At 42.9% G+C, this 20,579-nt stretch overlaps 1 protein-coding gene across 1 annotated transcript; it reads left to right on the top strand.

Moving 5' to 3' along the window:
• Nucleotides 1-450: 450 nt before the first annotated feature.
• LOC146839473 (uncharacterized) lies at nucleotides 451-18,582 on the top strand. The gene is made up of 2 exons (XM_085651519.1): nucleotides 451-628; nucleotides 14,919-18,582. The coding sequence occupies exon 2, from the start codon at nucleotides 15,629-15,631 to the stop codon at nucleotides 16,928-16,930; it is 1,302 nt and encodes a 433-aa protein (XP_085507645.1). The 5' UTR covers nucleotides 451-628; nucleotides 14,919-15,628; the 3' UTR covers nucleotides 16,931-18,582.
• The last annotated feature ends 1,997 nt before the right edge of the window (nucleotides 18,583-20,579 follow it).

The following is a 20,579-nucleotide window of genomic DNA, read 5'->3' as shown; positions in this document are numbered from 1 at the left end:
AAAAAGAAATAAGCTGTCCAGTTTAATTGCACCAGTAACACATGTTCTCATATATTTAATGAAATACAAAGTTTCACTTCCAGTTGACAACTTCCTGTAAATACTCTTTAGTTCTCTGCATCAGTGTTTTGAAGATGCTCATGTGAATTGAAGCTGTAAATACTTTTCTACAGCAGCAACTGAGAGTGAGACCCTGTACGAGGACTGTGTGTGTCTTAAAAACATCCATATCTGTGGCATCTAAAATCATAGGTTTTTCCTGCCACAAAATGTTTGTTCGTGTGAAATGTATTCTCTCCTGGAGCCTGGAAATGGAGGTTCTGTTAGTGGCCAGCAGAGGGCGCTCCTCGCATGCTGAGATTAATCCACTGGGCACATTGTATAAAAGGGAGAAGGGTTTCCTGTTCCAGGTCAGCGGTGGCAGAGAAAGCATCAGCAGCAGATGCTGACATCACTTCCGGCCTCTTCGTCTGTGTCCAGCCTGCTGCAGAGGGCAAAGGACGCCCTGTCTTTCTGTGCAATTATCTTCATCTTCAGACCCTCACAACCCTCCCAGACGTGCACCTGCCCCACCCCAGCCATAGGAGGAGGAGAGAGCCTGGATATGTCTGCACAGGTTTCTGCTCAGGTAGGAGATTGCAAGCACCTTCTCCTGTGTTTGGGGGGGGGGGGGGGGAGGGGTGAGGAGGGGGAGAGGACGGAGGCTTTTCTTCTGGCCCTGTGGGTGTTTGTGGTCATTATTTGTATTAAGATCTGTGCACGGTGCTTTGCATTTTACTGAACTATGAGCAATCTGTACACACAGCAGTGCATCTTACTGCACTATGAGGGATCTGTGTCACTGCACTGCATCTTACTGCACTGAAGAGTCTGGACCACTGTACTGCATCTTCCAGCACTGTGAGGAATCAGTGTACTGCACTGCATCTTAATGCACTATGAGAAATCTGTGTCCCTGCACTTCATCTTACTATATTGTGAGGAATCTGTACACGCTGCAATGCATCTTACTGCACTATGAGGAATCTGTACATGCTGCAGTGCACCTTACTGCACTATAAGGAATCGATGCACTGCACTGCCATATACTGCACTGTGAAAAATCTGTGCACACTGCACTGCATTTTACTGCACTATAAGAAATCTGTGCATGCTGCACTGCATCTTACTGCACTGTGAGGAATCTATGCACTACATCTTACTGCACTATGAGGAATCTGTGCACGCTGCACTGCATCTTAGCGCTCTATGAGAAATCTGTGCACATTCTTTGCTCGTCTCTCGCTGCTTGTTGACTTGCCCACCTGTACCCCTGTGTCAGAAGCATGTCCCCCAGGCAGTTTACTGTCAAGGCTTCCCTGCTGCCCCGTGCCCCTTTGCCCCTGTTTTCCTATCTGAGTCTAGGTAAAACTTCAGTCACTGCAATAGTTTCCAGCGGCATAGGTTGGCTTATAGCATTATTGCTGCAGATTTTGTGTGTCTGCTGCAGGGATTGTGTGTATGTGCATTGACCTTGAATCTCCCAGGTAGGAGGCCTTCCAAGCAGTATGTGTCTGTGTTTTTGATTAATCTCTGCAGGTTTTATATGTGTTCATGTGAACAGGGTAGCGTTGTCTTTGCAGGCTGTGTGTGTTTGTGTGTGTGTGTGTTGTTATGAGACACGTCGACAGTGTGTCTTTTTAAAGGGTGTCTGTCTTAGCAGATGTTGGCGACTGTCAGTCACTCTTATTGGCCTTTCCTCTCTGTACAGAAATCTTTAGGATCACTGGATGTAAGAGGGACTGCTCTGTGCAGAATAGTCAGGTACTTCTCGGCACACTGCAGACGTCTGAGCAAAGTCACTGTGAAGTTCTTCCCCATAGTTTGGTAGAATTAGGCAGGTTTGAGTGAGACTTCAGCACAACCTCCAAATGTGTGAGTGACAAAAGCACCCAAGGCTACTTGTATGATAATGCTGCAAAGGGTTACTGTACTCTCTCGTCAACTGTGTGTTGATGAGGATTGTACTATGATAGGAGTCTATGTGAAGGATTCCATTCTGCTCTGCTTGTCACTTCAGCAGGAAGGGGAGAACAAGATGAACAAGCAGAAAATGCTAGAAGAGGCCAGAATAGAGAAATAAGAGTGACACAGAGAGAAAAACACGAAGGGTGGAGTAAAGTAGTTAATAGATATTGATCAAAATGTGAAAGAAATACGTTTGCAGGGGAGGGACTGAGAGTTCTTGAAGAAGGGCAGGAAAAGAAATGTAATGAACCTTATGTGAACATTTCCAATAGTTTAATTATATGTTGTGAGCTAAAAATGTGATTTAAGTGTGAATTGAATGTGAGTCTTCAAGAGTTATAGGTGTAATGTGCTGTTTAGTGGCACCAATAATTGAACCAACTTTAGAGCTATGGATCTGGGATTTATTCCCAATCAACAAACGGTGTAAATGAACCAAATGGAGGAATCAGTGTATTTTCCTGCGTGTTACCAATTTTACCTTAGTGAGATAGCTAGGAGGTCCTAGGTTTCAACTGTCCTCCTGTATAAATAGGTTAATGTCATATCACAAGGGGGGAGAGTAAAGGTAGGAGAGATAGGGACTCGTCCTCCACGAAACTTGTCAAATAACCAAAAAGAGAGTCCCTTTTATTGCAGAAGGAAAGCGCACTCCTTGCTAGGACTGTAAAGAAAGAAAAAACGTTTTCTTTCAAATAACCCTCACCCCTTCCCCAGGTCTCCCCTCGGTGGCATGCGTCATCATGGTCTATCCCTGCCCTCTATGGACAGGGGCATGCTGCTACCTACAAATATGCGGGAGCACTTAATAGAAAAATAAGGGTGTCCCTGTACACCTATACACCTATGTGGTCTTGTTATGAAGATGGAGTGGGTTTTGGAAGTGAACGTAAAAAATATCAAAATAGTGTGACAAAAACAAAAAAACATTTCTACCCCTAAATGAGTTACAGAAATCTGGGGACAAGCGGGAAATGCTAGAGGCGTGACTACCAACTGTTTCCCTGGTTGGTCGACTAGTTTCAGGCCCTACCCCAAGGCTTTTCTTCAGGACCTCAAAGGAGAAATGATGCTCCCACTCCTGATGTTGCTATCAGCACAGTTAAAGTGATAAAAATAAGGACAAAAGTATATACAGCACCTAATTGGTTTGCTTTAAATCTCAAAAGTCTTGCAGAGGTACGAAGAGAAAGAAAAAGGAAAAATTGCTCGACCTTCTGGTCTACAATGGGTTAAAAATCATTGGTGATTCACTGGTTATATAGTGGTGAAAATACAGTGCGTATTAAGTGGGAAAATGCTGTGATAATTGGACTAACAAGACATTACAAACATATAAACATTTAAAAAGCATAAATTGCAAGCACATTGTCATGTTACCGTGGTGATTGAGGTTAATTACATACATGATCAGAGACCTTCACTGGGCCTCATGAGTCCTTCGAGGTGTTGAAGGGGCGCCTGTAGTCAAACCCTGAAGGCACGTTAATAAATGAGAAATTCTCGGAAGTTAGAATACTGTCTAAAACGACGTGACAAATCGCTTACGAGATGTTGGGCAGAGCACGTCTACTAACTTCGTCAAGGCTACTCCCTTTCGGCAAACCTGATTTGCTCACTCGAGACTCTGATGTTACTGGAACAGCTTGTGAGATCAGCATATAAAGTTGGTTCATTGCCAAATGTAAGCTGCCACGTAGGTTAATACACATACTGCACAGATCTGTAATTTTGTATCCTACATACCAGTCCTAATAAGTTCTGTTGGAAATGGCGCTTTCTATGGTGCATTTCCTTGCATTTTTTTGCTTCTCTCCCTTCCGGTTTTCCGCTGATCTATGTGCTAGACTTAGGATTTTGAGCCCTTTTGACACTGCCATTTAGTGCCAAAACGCAGTGCCCGTCATATACATACTGGTGATTAGTGTAGACATGATTGGCTGAATTGAGTTAGCTGTAAATCCTTTGTCTATAGGTGAGATATATATCTAGAACATGTAACTCAAAGGCTCCTCCATGGGCCTGCAGCACTGGTTGTGCCACCCACGGAGGTAGCTCTTTAAACGTGCCACAGGTTTGCCATGACGGGGTCTGTGTGTGCAGGTTACTGTTACTTGGCTTGGGATTTAAAAGGCTACTTGGAAAGGTTTTGCAATTCTCTTGCTATATCGGAGTACTTCCTAGTGACAGGGTGCGGTGTCGGGAAGAGGTAGGGCATGTGTGCGTTTGTGCTACATGCACTGGTAATGAATGGCACCAGGTGGTGTGTCCGGTCCAGTAGGGCATGTTTCCCGCATTGGATTGATGTGAGGGTTCTGTGGAAAGGCGCAGAAGCTGGATTTCTTGCATGCAGAAGTGTGGCAGTATAGTGTTTGATATTGATGAATTCAAAATAGCTAACCCTCTCTGGTGGAGCGAGTAGATCCGACATTACGATGTTGGAAATACCTCTTTGAGAAAGTGGGCATTTCTGTGCTCGTGGCTCTGTGTGCCTTTCTGACTGTCTCCAATTCACAGCTGGGTTCTAGGGGGACAGTAACATTTGTGCATTCCTAATAATACAGCCATAATCTAGGGGCTCAAAAGAAATTGCAGACCTCTGACTTTGAGGGGCCTTCTTGGGTTGGTTAAGAAGGGGTAGAATTGGCACCTGCATTCCAAGGGGCAGGGTTGTGACCCAACTAAAGATACTGATCAAGCCTCCCAGGGTAGGATGTCAGACAGGACACAATTTAGAGAGGGCCCTGTTGCAGGGATTCTGCCCAAGAACAGAGCTATGCGTAGGATTAAGGGTTCTTAGTGAGTAGGGACTGAGTCATCCTACCACCGGAGTACCCATAAGCCCAGGACTGACTAGCTATAGTGTGTCACTTGCTCTCCTACTCACTCACAGAGAAACAAGTGATTAGACACCCCAAAATACGACATTCCCAGATCTCCTCTTCAGCTCATCTCTTTTCCTGTAAAGCCATGGCTTAAGGTGGGGATTGATTTGGTGGGTCCGTTCAATTTTCTTCCCTACAACTTACGCTTTGCGTTTGTGTTAATGGATTTTCACAGCAAGTGGCCTGAAGTCAACTTTTGTGCTTCTCCCACAGCAAGCAATGCTATTCTTTTCCTTAAATAGATCTTTATAAGAGAAGGGTTTCCAGAGGCTCTAGTTTCTGATAATGGTTTGCAGTTTGTCAATCAGGAAATGAGCGTGTTTTTGAATGAATCTGGCGTGAAACATCTAAGAAGTTCGGTTGGACATCCGCAAACCAACGGTCTGGTTTAAAGGATGAACAGGGTTGTGGTGGATGCATTAAGTGGGCTAAACATAATTGTTTTGATGTGGAGGGTGCTGTCAGATCCATGTTGTGGTGTTATCGCACAACGCCACATTCTCTCACAATAGTTGCACCCTTTGTTTCACTCAAAGGTAGAGTACCCACTTCTGCTCTTTATCCAGCTTGGCTTTTAAGAACTGTTTGTGACAAAGTTTCATGTTGGTTGGATCATGTTGCTTTAGAATCTCGAGTCAAAGTTGCGCAGAAGTTGTCCGACAGGTATAATCAAAAGAAGTCAGCCAAGACAGTCAATTTGCGTCCTGGGGACATGGTTCGGGTCAGAAACACTAATTTTGTCAAAAAAGGTGGTATGTCCTTTGGTGAACCTGCCTGTGTCGAGAAAGTTTGTAGTGGTGCCATTATGGTACGTGGTGGGCATTGGTGGCATGCGGGAAACGTTGTGAAAGTTCAGTCTGCTGTACATAATTGTAATAGCACCAGGGGTGATGTTGTTTTGCCTTCTGGACTAACTAATGTTTCTGCAGGTAATTCTCCTTATGGACCAACTAATGTACCTTCAGGTAATGCTTCTGAAACCATTATGACAAGTCGTGTGCCAAGGAGGTCTATTCGTGTTAGACGTGTTCCTTGGAGTTTACGATGAACTTTTCAAAATTTCTATGTTATCTCATCTGCATTAATTGTTCTATACTAGATATTTTTCTTGTATTTCCATGTTCAGGCATTCTGAATTTTGTTAATTATTGTTTCTTCGTTTATTTTTATTGTATGCTTTTAATTTGGTTGTTTTTAACCAAAGGAGGTAATATGTTGTACCTAGATATGCTTGTTTAAGGTTCTATACAGAACCCCATGTGTTGTCATGGTGTTGGGATGCGGGGAGTTCTAAGAAAGACAGTTGGTGCCTCTCTTCTGTCGTGAGAGGAGCGCTGGCTCGTTGTTCCCACGAATAAATACTGAAGACTAAGCTACTGTGTCCTGTGGTGTTAAATTCTGTTTGGGGACACAACAGTACTTAACCAGGGTCAATCACATCATTACACCTTGCTTCTCGCTCAACCTTCATTGGCCGTTGTAGATGTGACATTAATTTCTACCTCATCTCGGGCAATGGGCACTCCATGTCATCCCCACTGGATAGCCAGCCTGTGCCATCCGGCACTAGAGAGAACCTCCTCATGCTCGGGATACTTCCTCCCAACTATAGTCCTGTCAGCACCTGCATCCTTCAGGGTAATGACCTTCCTCCCTTGGAGGATAACTAACAACACAGACCCCATGATATTTGGATGGATGCACCTAGGAACATCCGTGTCCCCTTCCAAAATGGTGATTGCTGCTAGATTGTGTCCAACAGGGGCCCATTACCCAAGTTAACAACTCACTATAATGGGTGCTGCTGGGACACGTCTGTCACCTGACAGTTCTTTACTGAATGCACCCTCAGTGGGACCCCTGTTGCAAGTTATCCCTTTGAGCTTGAAAGGATGTTCTTTTCCTTTTGTACTGACTTGAAACCCAATTCCTTTTTGTCTGCGTCCTACCGATTTGAATGTTCTACGGTTCCTACAAATTAAGTAGGACTGTGTATTCTGCACAACATAAACGTCAAAATATGGGAACTTGGTTCACGAGTATAATCAGGAATTGTTGGCCTGGTTCCTAACTAGCTCATAGTGCCCGATCTGAACCCCCTAAACTCTCTAAGGTACCAGATGGTATCAGCAACCACGAACATGACCACTTTATTACTTTCCAAGGGAAACATGGAAACAGACCTACCCTTTTGTTGTTTACTTTTGCATGCCCAAAGTGAACACAAGAAAGATACAAATTGGCTTTTCAAACATTTATTGAAACAATCGTATTCTTGTGTAAAAAGAGTGTGCTGCAATTATCAGGCAAAACAAACAAAGCAGTGTAACCAGCATTACAAGAATGGTGTAAAAGACAAAGATGTAATGCTTTCCTTTTTGGGTCCACTTTGGTTCTCCCTTAGTTTTGCGTTTTAGGCTCTGCATAGCCACATATAACACATTTGTGTTGTGATATTATTTTGAGAATACGCTGTACGCTTTTGTTATTCAAGGACTATTCTTGGGATTTCATCTACACGTTTCACACAAGGTGCTTGGAATACATAATAGCATAGTGTACTGTTTTCTTTGCTCGTCCAGCAACAGCTCCTTACATTTAGAGATAACACGGTCGCACAACTGCAACTCCAGCACAATAGTTTATGATATAAATGGTGTTCCGTCCCCTTGGGGGCAGAGAGGAGAATTCCGGCAGAGAGGACTGTTCTGGAATGACAGCAGTGCCCGACATGCAGCCCTGCATAAACTAAGTTTACACTCGTGATGCCGACCATCTTACTACTTACACTAGGTATGGGGTATTAGGCCAATCCCAGAGATCGCAAATGTATCCCTGTGCTCACATAGTAAAGGTAGAACTAGACACACATATAATTTGCCGTGGTTGGGATGTTGGTCCTATACAATCAGTTAGTAATTCTAATAACTTTTAGTTGCATCTGCCTAATGATCGCAGCACATTTGCTTCATAATAGAATATGATAGTTTCAATAAATGTATTGTAAACATTCTTTGTGTCTTTCTTGTGTTTAGAATGGGCATGCATGAGTGAGTAAGTAAGTAACACAAGGGGGGATCCGTTTCCACAGTGCCCTTGGGGAGAGCGGGTCATGTTTGAGGTTGCTGAAATCACCTGTTACTCTGGAAAGATTAGGCGTTCAAGTGAGGCACTCTGAGCTGCCAGGATTGAGCCGACAAGTACTGACGTTGTAGAGAGACTCAGTCCCTACACTCTGACATCCTGTCGCCCTAACAAACAGTTCTGCTTTACCAACGGAATCAGTGCAACAAGTTCACCGTTATAACATTACTGTGTGGTTATATGATTATATTATTCTACTCCTACCTAACACTATCTATACGATTGCTGGCATAGTGGAAGTACCCTTTGCCAGATACCTTGGGTTAGCCTAAACTGCCATACCTGACTAAGATGTATCACAAAGCCAGCCTGTGTAGAATGGTTAGCCTCCATCTTTTTTTGCATCAGTCTTTGTGTGTGTGTTAAATTTTAAGGCAAAAACAATTCTGTTGTGTTTAGACATTTCTAAGGCCCACGGTTTGATTTTAAAACCTGCTATTTCCACTCAATGGCATAATCGTTCTCAGTTGACTTTGTCCATGCTGTAAGAGAGACGTGTCATTAAGTGTAACATAGAATGCATAAGATACAATATTATTTAAAGAATATCTGTGATTTGACCATGCTGTCAAGGCATTGTCCACAACAGCCAATGCATTTTCCAAATTAATCCTGTCAATTTATCTTAAGCGTTCAACGGTTTCCACAGTTCATTGTAAGTGGTGTATATGAATCTTTTGGAATGTGGTGACCTAGGACTCAACAAGAAATCTTGTAAACCCATGTCATCAGAAAGGAAATATAGATGTTCCGTAACTGCAGATAATGTGGAATGTTGTAACCATTGCTATGTTGAAGCAGGTTCTGATTATCAAAAAGGAGAACAGCGAGGCTTGGCAATCGGGAACAGTTTACATTTAATGAAACAATAATGGCCAGGAACATCGGTCACATCTCCTACAGCTGCGTGCTGAAATTCCCTTTGCATTAGGTACATGGCATGCTTTATTCTGTACGCCCGGTGCAATAAAGTGAAGCTTGTCCCCCTTTGGGCAGGAAATACTGGTACAGTGGATCATAAATTGTGTCTTTACATGTTTGATTCCCTCTGATAGAAGGGACCATAAATACCAACTGAAAGTCACATTCTGAGGTGGTCCAGGTGGCTGGGTGTGTTGTGTGTATTATCTCGCTTACTGCTAGGCATTGTTTGGGCTTTATTTGATGAGTGCAACTGACTGGCTGCTCTGGAATCGTCCTTAGCCGGAATGCAGGCTCTGTGCTGTGCATTTATTTGTGTTTATGAGTGTGTGCATCTGACTTGTTTCTTTAGGTATTACATCCTGGGGCCATATGAGATTTACTGCTGCAATCTCCCAGGTGTGTTGAGACTTGTTCCATATCTCGGGCCAGGTGGGCGACCCTATTTTGCATGCGCAAACGGATTTGCGACCCCTTTGCGCATGCAAAATACAATAGGGCCATGTACATACCCTATGTAGCGAGTCACAATTTTTTGCGACTCACTAAATAGGATTTGAGACTCTTTATTAGGAAGGGCCGTTCCAAGGGGGTCCCTTCCTAATAGCGACTCGCTATCCTATGTAAGAATGTTTTGTGACCACAATTGCGGTTGCAAAACACTTGTAATTTACCACCCTCTTCAAAAGGGTGGTAACCCATTCACAAACGGGAAAGGGTCCCCGTTGCAAATGCAGGGGGAAATATTTTTTAGGGGTCCCAGGGTCCACAACCTGCCTTTAAAAAATGAAGGGAAGAGGTCCCGTTTGCAACTGCACAGGTACATATTTTTAGGGATCCCAGGGACCACCACCTGCCCTTAAAAAAATGAAACAAAAACAGACTGCTTTAAAAAAAAAAGCTGCTTTATTTTCAATCAGTCCCAGACATGGAGGTCTGCTGAACCCAGCAGGCCACCATCCTTGGGAGGGCCAGCCATTCCCAATGGGGTTGCAATTTGCAAGTGCCTCGTGAATATTCATGGGGCATGAAATTTGTGACCCCATTGGGAATCGCTAACAGTGTCTCAGACACTTTTGTACATGGCGTTTACCGACTCTCAAATTGCAACTTCCAATCGAGCGCAATTCGCGAGTCACAAATTTTCATGGTAGTACATCTGGCCCCTGGTGTCTCCATCACATGAAGTGCTAGCGGTGAACAGAGGGGGCTGTGTTACGTTGATCGGATAAAGTGTCACTCTGAAACCATAACAAGTGTTTTATGGTGAATTTAGGTAGCGCAGGCAACAGTTGTTCTGTGGTGTGCTGGACTCCTAAGAGCGGGATCTTTCTATAAATTAATCCGAAGCTAACATTCCCCCATCTATTTGAGTGTCTCGAGCATGGACGGTTCCTCTTTCTGGCTTGTGGTACGAGCGTTTTCCCTGGCATTGGCTGTCCTAATCAGGCGTATTCCCCCTGCTTTCTGGGTAGCCTTCTTCACACAGGCACATATTAGTTGTAGGTTGCAGCACAGCAAGAGCAAGATTACAACCACTGGTAACAAGGCTTTGCATAAGTCTGCGATCCATAAACAAACCTGTGAACAATTCTATGTTTGGGGCACCACCTTCTTTAATCATGACCTGCTGTAGGTTGACAGTGAGCCTTTGTATAGGTTTTTCATGGGGATGAAGGTACAGCAGGTTGTACCTATCTTGGCGCATACACACCCTTCCATTGTGTTCATTAAGTCCAACACATACCGGTGCTGCATCACTGGGAGTAAGATGGTGTGCATTTTTTCATTCTGTTGAGGCCATCTTCAGTGGTGTTCATCATTTTCAGCAGTTCCCACCTGGTGATCTGCAGCCACCGAGTGTAGGCCTTGGTTTGCACGATGAAGAAGCGGGTTGAACCTCCTACACATATTTGCGCATCGGTGAAGAGCCAGAACTCTTCAGAAATGTCTTGAATCTGTCCAAACCAAAGTACCCAGCTGACCATCTTCTGCGTACTTGGTGTAGAAGCGGGGTGCCTTTGCTGATGGGATGGTGATGCAGTGCAGAAATATTACTCCGGGAATGACCAATGTTGCCGTGTAGAGGGTGACCAGTGAGCAGACCCCTCTCCAGTCTGGGACGAGCTGGCTGTAGGCGTGGGCGCTGTATTACCAGTATTAGTTCATCATGGTGGAGGTGCCCCACTGGATATCATTATTATAGGTTATACTCTTGCATTTTGCTGTTTTCCCCCTCCCCCTACGGGCATTGTCCCTTTCCCCCTAAAACACAAGGAATACACTGACAGCTACCTGACTACACTGAGTTTCTTCTTACCTTCTATCCATATGTACCATCCTGTCTCTGATTTCCAGGGGTCTTGGCATTGCGTCAGTAGAGTGTCATTCAACCTACCTGTACACGATCTGTTGTCACTTTTGTTCCCCAAATTAATGGCTCTGCAGGTGAAGTGAATATTGTGGTCTCTATTTGGGCTCAAAGATATCTATTCTGAACCAATTCAGCTCTGCTTCCCAACTTTTGAGCAAGCTCCATTGGCTACCTATTGGAAAGCGCTCAAAGTTCAAAGCCCTATGCATCTCTCACAAAATCCTATGCAAGCAAGGAGCACCCAACCTAGCTGCTTAGATGCAATTTTCAATGCCCTCAGAATACTATTCTCTGTCAGTGCATCCACATCCCTCGCCACAGCAGAGCCAGAACAGGAGGTTACTCCTTCCATGTCCTAGCTCCGACCCTATGTAATTCTATGCCTCCTAACCTTAGAAAGATTCAAAATCCTTTACTTTTCTGCAAACAGACTGACGATTTTGCTTCTCTGCCTCTGTGATATCTTCTGACACCTGGACCCTCATCTCCTCCCCAAGGCAGGCAACCTCCAGGTGTTTTGCTTTCTAAGGCTCTTCACCCCACCCCCGCTTGTAAAGGGTCAAAGTGGTAGCACCCATGCACTAAGTGCCCTTATCAGCTGCGGAAATAAAAGACGGTGTACACCAATACCCAGCCCAGTGAAGGCCTGAAACAGACACAAAAAGGAATGTGTGCTACGTGTTCACCTCCTCTATTTGTACCTCATAAGGAGCTACCTGTGCACTTCCTCCATTTGTATGTCCCGGGCAAGCTTCTTTGTTGATGCTTGTGATCCTTGTACTGTCAACCATGGCTGATGTCTGCCGTGTGTATCAAGTCACTCCCCTGATTTAGTTGTCAGTGAACCTTGCTGAGCGAGCACACAGACATAAGGGAGTGTTGCAGGGTTTCTGCACATACACAGAACCATGCGCAGGATTATGGGACCTCGGTGTATAGGGGCTAAGCCTTCCAACCACCTTAGTGCCCACGAGCCCAGGTCTGACTAGCTGTAGTGTCTCACTCGCTCTCCTACTCACAAACGGAGGAACCAATGATAAGACAACCAAGAACACAACACTCCTGTATCATAAGGGGAGATGTCATGTTATAAAGACTGTGGATAAAGGACTATAAGGCCTAACCACCCTCCCCTTTGTAAGCAGAAGTATTATTATATAATAGAAGATTTCTGGGCTTTGTCAGCAGACCCCATACCTCATGCCATAGATCGCATTTCTACATCACAGGTGCATGTTGCTCTTCTCCCTGGAAAGGTCCCTTTCCAAGTGTGTGTCACCCAAACGTGTATCCCCATAATATCAAAGTACAAGCTTCCAGCAAGAACAGATGCCTTGGTATGTTTTGTCTAAGATGCTAGGGCCTGGCCAGAACAGAATAACAAGAGTCTGTGTTTATCGACCTTGCTCACAATGTTCAGACTAAACTCCAGGAACAGACAGAGAACAAGCACAGCAGAGAGTTCTCATGTGAAAGGCATGAACAGAGTTTCGTAAAAATAAAGGCATGTAGTGTTGTGCGCAAAAGCAGCATCATGGCTACCGGGCTCATGCTAACTAAAAGATGTCGACAATGACTCTAGCACCCACGTGACAGGAGTATGGAAAGTGATGAACACGGAATAAGGTAAAGCTGAATTTAAGAAATGCCCAAAGGTTTAAATGCTGCATTCACCCTCAAGCAACGGACATCTTGTCCCACTCTGCCAACGCCCCAACCACCCACAGAGTATCATGCTCGCAGCAAACGGAATTAAATAGAACAAATGGTTCTATCGGGTTTATACAATTGCTTAGAGTAATATATTTACTTTACCGAACCAAAGAGTATTTAAAGCACATACAAAGAAACGAACACACCAACACGAGAAATAGATTTAATCATATATTGTAAAGGGTATTGAATACCGCTGGCTGTAACAAATACAAATTAAATTGCAGGAAGACAATGAGTGACTGTCATGAGAGAGTGACATATAGTGAATAGTGAAATGAACAGTACACTATATACATGACAAATACATTGGTGACATGAAAAAAGGAAGAAAAAAAATCTTTCAAGTATTGTCCTATATGATTTTACACATGGAATGTGAGACCCATTGATGAATCAAATCGTGATCAAGAGAACTGTGTGGACATATGTTAGATGTCGATGTTTCGACCCTGGAAGCAGCGCACACTGGTATGCATCAGAGCAGGTCTTCCTCAGGACTGTGAACGGAGGAGTGGACAGCCACAAAGCAGACTCTTCAATGAATGAGATCAGGAATTTGGAGGCGTGAATCAATTCCAAGGTTAAACTTCACTAATGTTCAGTAGTAGTACCGCAATCAGGAGAGTTCTTCCTAACTGCAATGGCACTGTTGCTCAGAGGATCTCTATGGGCTCAATTGACATCCAGCAGCTGGTTGGAGTCACATGTTGGGAGCCTTGACTAAATATTCAGTGATGACAAAATAGATGTATATCTTCCGGGAGCAGCGCTCGTCCGTCTGACCGCTTCTTAGACGAGTTAAAGCAAACGTAAGACATTAAGTCAGATACCATGGTAAGGTAGAAAAAGACAAAAAGCACACACTTCTTGGCAGCAGGGACATCGAAGGTATATCACTGGCAGTGATTGAATCTCTATTATAAATGCTGCAATCTTCCCACAAATGATTGTACCAACCCCAGGTAAGTGCAAAGATAACTTAACAAACAGAAAAGTAAAGATAGGAGTTGGAACTTCAGCTGATCCTGTGTGAACAGGAAAGTATTGTCAAGAACAGTGTGAATGGAGCTGCATTTGTTATATACTTCCTGAAGTGTTACCTTTATTACATCGTGAAGAGTTTCCTTTGTCATACACTTCCTGAAGAGTTACCGTTATTATACACTTCGTAAAACTGAAGCAGCATATCCTGATTCATCTCTTTTTCCACAATGTCTTCTTGTTTAAACAGGGCTCGACAAATCCACTCGACCGCTCGCATTTGCGAGGTAAATTTTATGTGTTCGAGCTACTTTTATGTCCCATTCGCCCTTTCTGGCGAGTAGGAAAACCTACTAACTTTTGTCCTCCGTCTTTGAAAACGGAGCAAATGTGACAACATAACAAGATTTAAAGGCCTTTTTATTGCTCACAAAGTAAATGAGCAATAAAGATGCCTTTAAATCTTGTTATCTTGTCACTTTTGCTACGCTTTCAGAGACGGAGGTCAAGTAGGTTACTGTTAGGTCGATGAGATTTTTTAAGGTACTAGACCTGCAGGACTAGTACCATTTTTCAGATTTTTCGAGCCCTGTTAAATGAAATCTTGACCATGTGCGTCTTCCTAAAGCTATACCTCTAGCGAATGGGTGCTCCGTGAGTGCCCTTTCTTTACTAAGTTACTCTGTAAACACTGGTAAATCACCTCCTTTTCTGAATTACGTTGTGGCATGTTCAATAGAACATTTAGTTAAATATCTGTGTATGGTGAAATGTCTCTTGGTTACTTTAAAAAATGGTAAAGAAGAGATGTCTTTTACAAATATTTAAATATTGTGTATTTACATTCTCTTACATTTCCATTTAGTGATAAATCTCTTTACATCCAACAGGAAACCAGCCTTGAATGCACAAATGATTATGAATAATGACAATAATCGTGTAAATCTCCAAAAAGCCGTCAGAAAAAATGAGCTCCAATATTCAGGTAAAGAGCTGCACAGTCAGAGACTGAGGAACCTGAACATAAACTGATAGATCCTGGAAGAAGCAGTCAAGAGCAATTCAGTGGATGTAAGAACCTGAGCTGTGCACCTCCACACCACAAGACGAAGAAATGACCTCTAGAAATATAACACAACAACAATAACTAACTACTGCCTGTATAAACAAGTCTCAAAGCTTTGATCATTGGATCGGTGTGAGTTGGATACATCATTGCTCTGTTTCCTGTAATGATGGCAGACCACCATTCAGTGCGCTAGTTGTATTGTAAACTATTTCTGGCTAAACCACAGGAGCAAGAGAAAAGCACAATGGAGTGGAGCCAGACATCTGAAGAATAAAGGAAAGAGAGAGTCGTTGATCTACAACAGACTGTCCCAATTTGCATCGACCTGAAGGAAGACTAATCTTTACCCATAAACATGCAAAACCATTATACAATCTAAAGACATAACCACCTACAAATAAGCTTTACTTGCCACAATTATAATATATGTTGTTGGTGAGTCTTGTATTTCGTTGTGAAATCTGAAATCAAGCATCCAACATACCACACACATACAGAGAATGTGAGAATAACACAAGTGCTTTATCAACCATGTTAGCTCTTCAGGAAACACAGTCATGGGAAGCAGACAATTATAAACCCGACCCAGAGACACTAACCAAGAAAGAAGAATCAAACACATGCAGCAAGAGCTTTAGTTTGTCATCACTACTAAAGAGCCATCAACAAACACACACAGGAGAAGAAACGTGCAAATGCAATGAATGTGTGAAGAACTTTAGTCAGTTATCACACCTCAAAATATATCAGCGATCACACACAGGGGAGAAACCATTCCATTGTAGCGAATGTGGAAGTAGTTTTAAGGAATCTTCAAAATTAAGGAATGATCAGCGAATACACACTGGAGAAAAGCCATTCCAGTGCAGTGAATGTGTGAAGAGCTTCAGTCAATTATCAATCCTGCGAAGACATCAGCAAACACACACTGGGGAAAAACCGTACCATTGCAGTGAATGTGTGAAGGACTTCAGTCAGTTATCACACCTCAAAATACATCAGCGATCACACACAGGGGAGAAACCATTCCATTGTAGCGAATGTGGAAGTAGTTTTAAGGAATCTTCAAAATTAAGGAATCATCAGCGAACACACACTGGAGAAAAGCCATTCCAGTGCAGTGAATGTGTGAAGAGCTTCAGTCAATTATCAATCCTGCGAAGTCACCAGCGAACACACACTGGGGAAAAGCCATACCATTGCAATGAATGTGGAAGTTCTTTTAGTCATTCCTCAACTCTCAGGATACATCACCGAACACACACAGGAGAAAAGCCATTCCAGTGCAGTGAATGTGTGAAGAGCTTCAGTCAGTTATCACAACTCCAAAGACATCAGCGAACACACACTGGGGAAAAGCCATACCATTGCAATGAATGTGGAAGTACTTTTAGTCAGTCATCAACTCTCAGGATACATCACCGAACACACACAGGAGAAAAGCCATTCAAGTGCAGTGAATGTGTGAAGAGATTCAGTCAGTTATCACACCTACGAGGACATCAGCGAACACACACAGTGGATAAACCTTACCATTGCAGTGAATGTGTGAAGAACTTCAGTCGTTTATCAACCCTCCGGCGCCACCAGCGAACACACACGGGGGAAAAACCGTACCATTGCAGTGAATGTGTGAAGAGCTTCAGTCGTTTATCACAACTCAAAATACATCAGCGATCACACACAGGGGAGAAACCATTCCATTGTAGCGAATGTGGAGGTAGTTATAACGAATCTTCAAAATTAAGGAATCATCAGAGAATACACACTGGAGAAAAGCCATTCAAGTGCAGTGAGTGTGTGGAGTGCTTTAGTCGATTATCAATTCTATGAAGACATCAGCAAACACATACAGGGGAGAAACCATACCATTGCAGTGGATTTGGAAGTAGTTGCAGAAAGGATTTTCAGCTAACTACAGGGATTAGTGATAACACCTATAAAAACAACACACTTAAATAAGTTTAACAAGCACAGACTGGAGAATATTTGTAGCTGGTTTTGGTGTTTGGCCATTTTGTGCAAGAACTGGTTCAATGACAGCTGCTAGAGAACAGCGTCCAAAGGCACAAGAAGTCAAAGTAGGAAAGTGTGACCTGTAACTCTGAGAGTTAATACCTGCAGTGCACAACATTTACCTCCGAAGCCCTGACGTGGGAAAAAATGATGCTCATTTCGATCATCACATGCATATGTAAAAGCACCCACCATAGTGGCACTTCCTCAGCGGTGTCCAATATCAAGGTGGACTCTTGGGAAATTTGCTGGCTCACCACTGACTATGTAAATGATTCACGGTGAGATTAATTGTATATGAATATATTTTAGACGTGTCTTATTTACAAAGAATCACCCAACCAACTCCTAACTGCTGAAAGGACAGAATCAGTGCATGATGGCAGAATTATGGATCGGAGAGAGAGCTGTTGAAAAGTTTAGTTCTGAATAGGTTTCTGAAAGCTTGATGGTTAGGTAAAGATTGAATCTTGAGCAGTAAAGAATTCCAGCTCTTAGAGTCCAGAACTATCGACTCCCTGCTTTACATTTCTTGAACCTTGGCACTGGAAAATACATCTGGATTCAGAAGTAAAGGAACACAAATGATACAGATTTTTCACATAAATGATATTGAGGTTTGTGTTTACAAGTAAAAAGAAACACTTGTTTTATAAACTGACGGTGAATGAATGGACATAAAAAGTACGTGCTGCCTCATGAGCAAACATTGAATCTTTGTGATGCCGTTGGGATGTCCTCAGACCACAAATAAGATAGATCGTAGGATTCTGAATCATCTGTAAGGTGCTTTTGTGTTGCTGGAACAGCCAAATACACAGTGTTCTTATGGCCCAGCCTTGCTTAATTGAAGGAGTTCACCAATATAATATGCACATCAGAAGAAAGGATACATCTTAAGTAGCCAAAGATAGTAAAAACTAATGCTTTCCACCGAGGTCATTTTAACAAAGTGCTGAGTCTGGGAAGTTTTTCCTGCTGCCGACCATCATCATCATCACCACCACCACCACACAGCCAGTGAGGAACAGCAACAAGACTGCTCTTCAGCACACCCATCCTTATACATAACACACTACAGGGGTTTGCTCCAGGGTCAAACTCACATTACTTTCACGTTAACAGCAACAAGTTCTAAACTGAACAAATTAAATTTAGGAACAAGTGGTTTGTACGGCCATTAGTGGCATAATACATTTGAAACCCAATACTTTATAAATCTGTATTAATGATACATAACCAAAAATCCAAACACCACCTATGTATGGACATCCAAGAGCCTTTACAAACCACACTACAGAGGTGTGTACTAGGATCAAACTCAATTTACTTTAACGTTAACATGAACTAATTTATTATACAGCAAGAACAGTCATAATGCTATGAAATGTACACAATGATGACTAGATTTGACATATTACTAACAAATGTATGTTTTTTGATATGTAATAAAAAAATGTATTTGCATTCATGGTATTTGACTGCTGGTTGTATGGAAAGAGATGTTAAATGTGATTTCTTCCCTAAACTATAAAGATAATTTGTGATGTCAGCAAAGAGCCTAGATCATTTGGCAATGGAGGTGTCAATAAATACCGGATTTATTTTGGAAAAAGAAAAATATGCGTGTATTGTGGCACTCCTCTTGTTAATAATCCATAAAAATGCTACAGAATGCTGAGTACTTGAAAGCATTCTGTCATACGAGGGATTTAAATATGCATTTGTCAAATACAAAATTGACTTACATTTTTATTTTAAGCTTCTTATACAGCGCTTCTTTATCTAATAATCCCGGATGGGTTTTCTCCTAGAGCCCTTTCTCCTTCGGAAGAAGGGTCATTTTTTCCTAGTATTTTTCTGTTAGAGACTGCCAGTCTTTTCATAGTGCTCCTGAAGAAAAACAAGTAGGTCAGAATGCCTACCATAAGTAGGGCGGACGGTCTGATGCACTTACACCAACCGCCCCAGGTATGTCGGTCATTGTTGTGAGGGTTTCTGAGGTTCTGACCTCAGTTGAATCAGAGGGGAACTGTGATAGATTCTTCTTACCAACCTCCAACATTCTCCAATTTATTTTTGTAATCCGTTTAATACAATTTGCTAAGGGATTACACATGACAACCACGGCCATGCTTTCTTCTCTTACTCATGCATTAGGGATCAGGAGGTTGTCTATGATTCTTGGCCTCTTATTCGCCTGCTTCAGTCCTTCTGGGATAACCTCTTTCACCAATTTATCCTTCAAGGATTTCTGTTGTTTTTCAAAGAGCCTTATTAGAACAGTTTCTCCAAATTTGTAAAACTGTTGAAAGTGGAGATTCTTCCTTAGAGACCTTGGTTGGAAGTGTGCAACATTGTGTCTGGTGTTGTGTAAACACGCAATCACACAAGGGGGCTAGAGGAGCTGCGTGGGCCAACTCCCCACTAATTATTCATATTACAAAAAAGGCCACGGGTCCAAAATCAACAGGAGGTTATACAAATTACTGGGTGTACTATGCCACTCAGAGGGGGATTTCCCTTTTAAGGATGGTTACCCTCACACACTAGCGGTGTCATGGTTCATCATGAAGGGGCACCGTCCTTTAAAGGGAAACCCCTCTCTGAGTGGCATACTACACCCAGTAATTTGTATGAGCTGTTGTGTGAAACCAGTGTGCCGTTCTCCAAGGCTGTGCAGTTGCATCAAATGTGGTGTAAAAGCAGTGTGCCACCCCACGAGGCTGTGCTGTTGAATCAGACTATGTGTAAAAGTAGTGTGCAGCCTTCTTTGGCTGCATAAAGACCTATCTAAACCCATTGTGTCTCCATACACTTGCTGCCAACTGCGGCGTATTTGTTTCCACCTTCTACCTGGGATCCTATCTGTTTGCTGCCGACTGCGGTGTCAAAGTGTCCACCTTCTACCTGGGATCCTATCTGTTTGCTTCCAACTGTGGAGTTGTAGTGTCCCCCTTCCACTCTGGATCCTATCTGTTTGTCGCCATCATTATGCGACGCAGGAGCTGCAGAAAGAAGGGCATGAGGATTCACTAATAATGTGTTGTTACTAAAATGTTACTATGGCAAGTTACAATTCATTCAAACTGTGACTCTGTCACTATTGTGGCAAATATCTTAAATACCCAGCGCCTCCATGTAAGTCTTACAGAATGGTGAACACACATAGATCGACCATTGTATACACCACACTTTATTGATGAGAAACCTGTGGGGAAGCATCCAGTAAAGAGAAGGAAACTGGAACATCGAGTGCTTGATCCTCAAATCCTTATTTACTTATTTATTTACTTTAGGAAACTTCATTGTCCTCTGTCCTTTGCTACTCTCCAGATGGGTTACGTGGTCCATGAAACAATCTGCAATTAATAGAACCTGTTTCATGAGGTCATTCCTCTACGCCTGCCATGGCTTCCTAAACCTTTCCAATAAAAGAACATTGTGAGAGCAGCAAATTGGTTTG

Source organism: Triturus cristatus, chromosome 4_1 (genome assembly GCF_964204655.1).
Source record: "Triturus cristatus chromosome 4_1, aTriCri1.1, whole genome shotgun sequence".
Lineage (NCBI taxonomy): Eukaryota > Metazoa > Chordata > Amphibia > Caudata > Salamandridae > Triturus > Triturus cristatus.
This window is presented reverse-complemented; position numbering and strand designations above follow the sequence as displayed.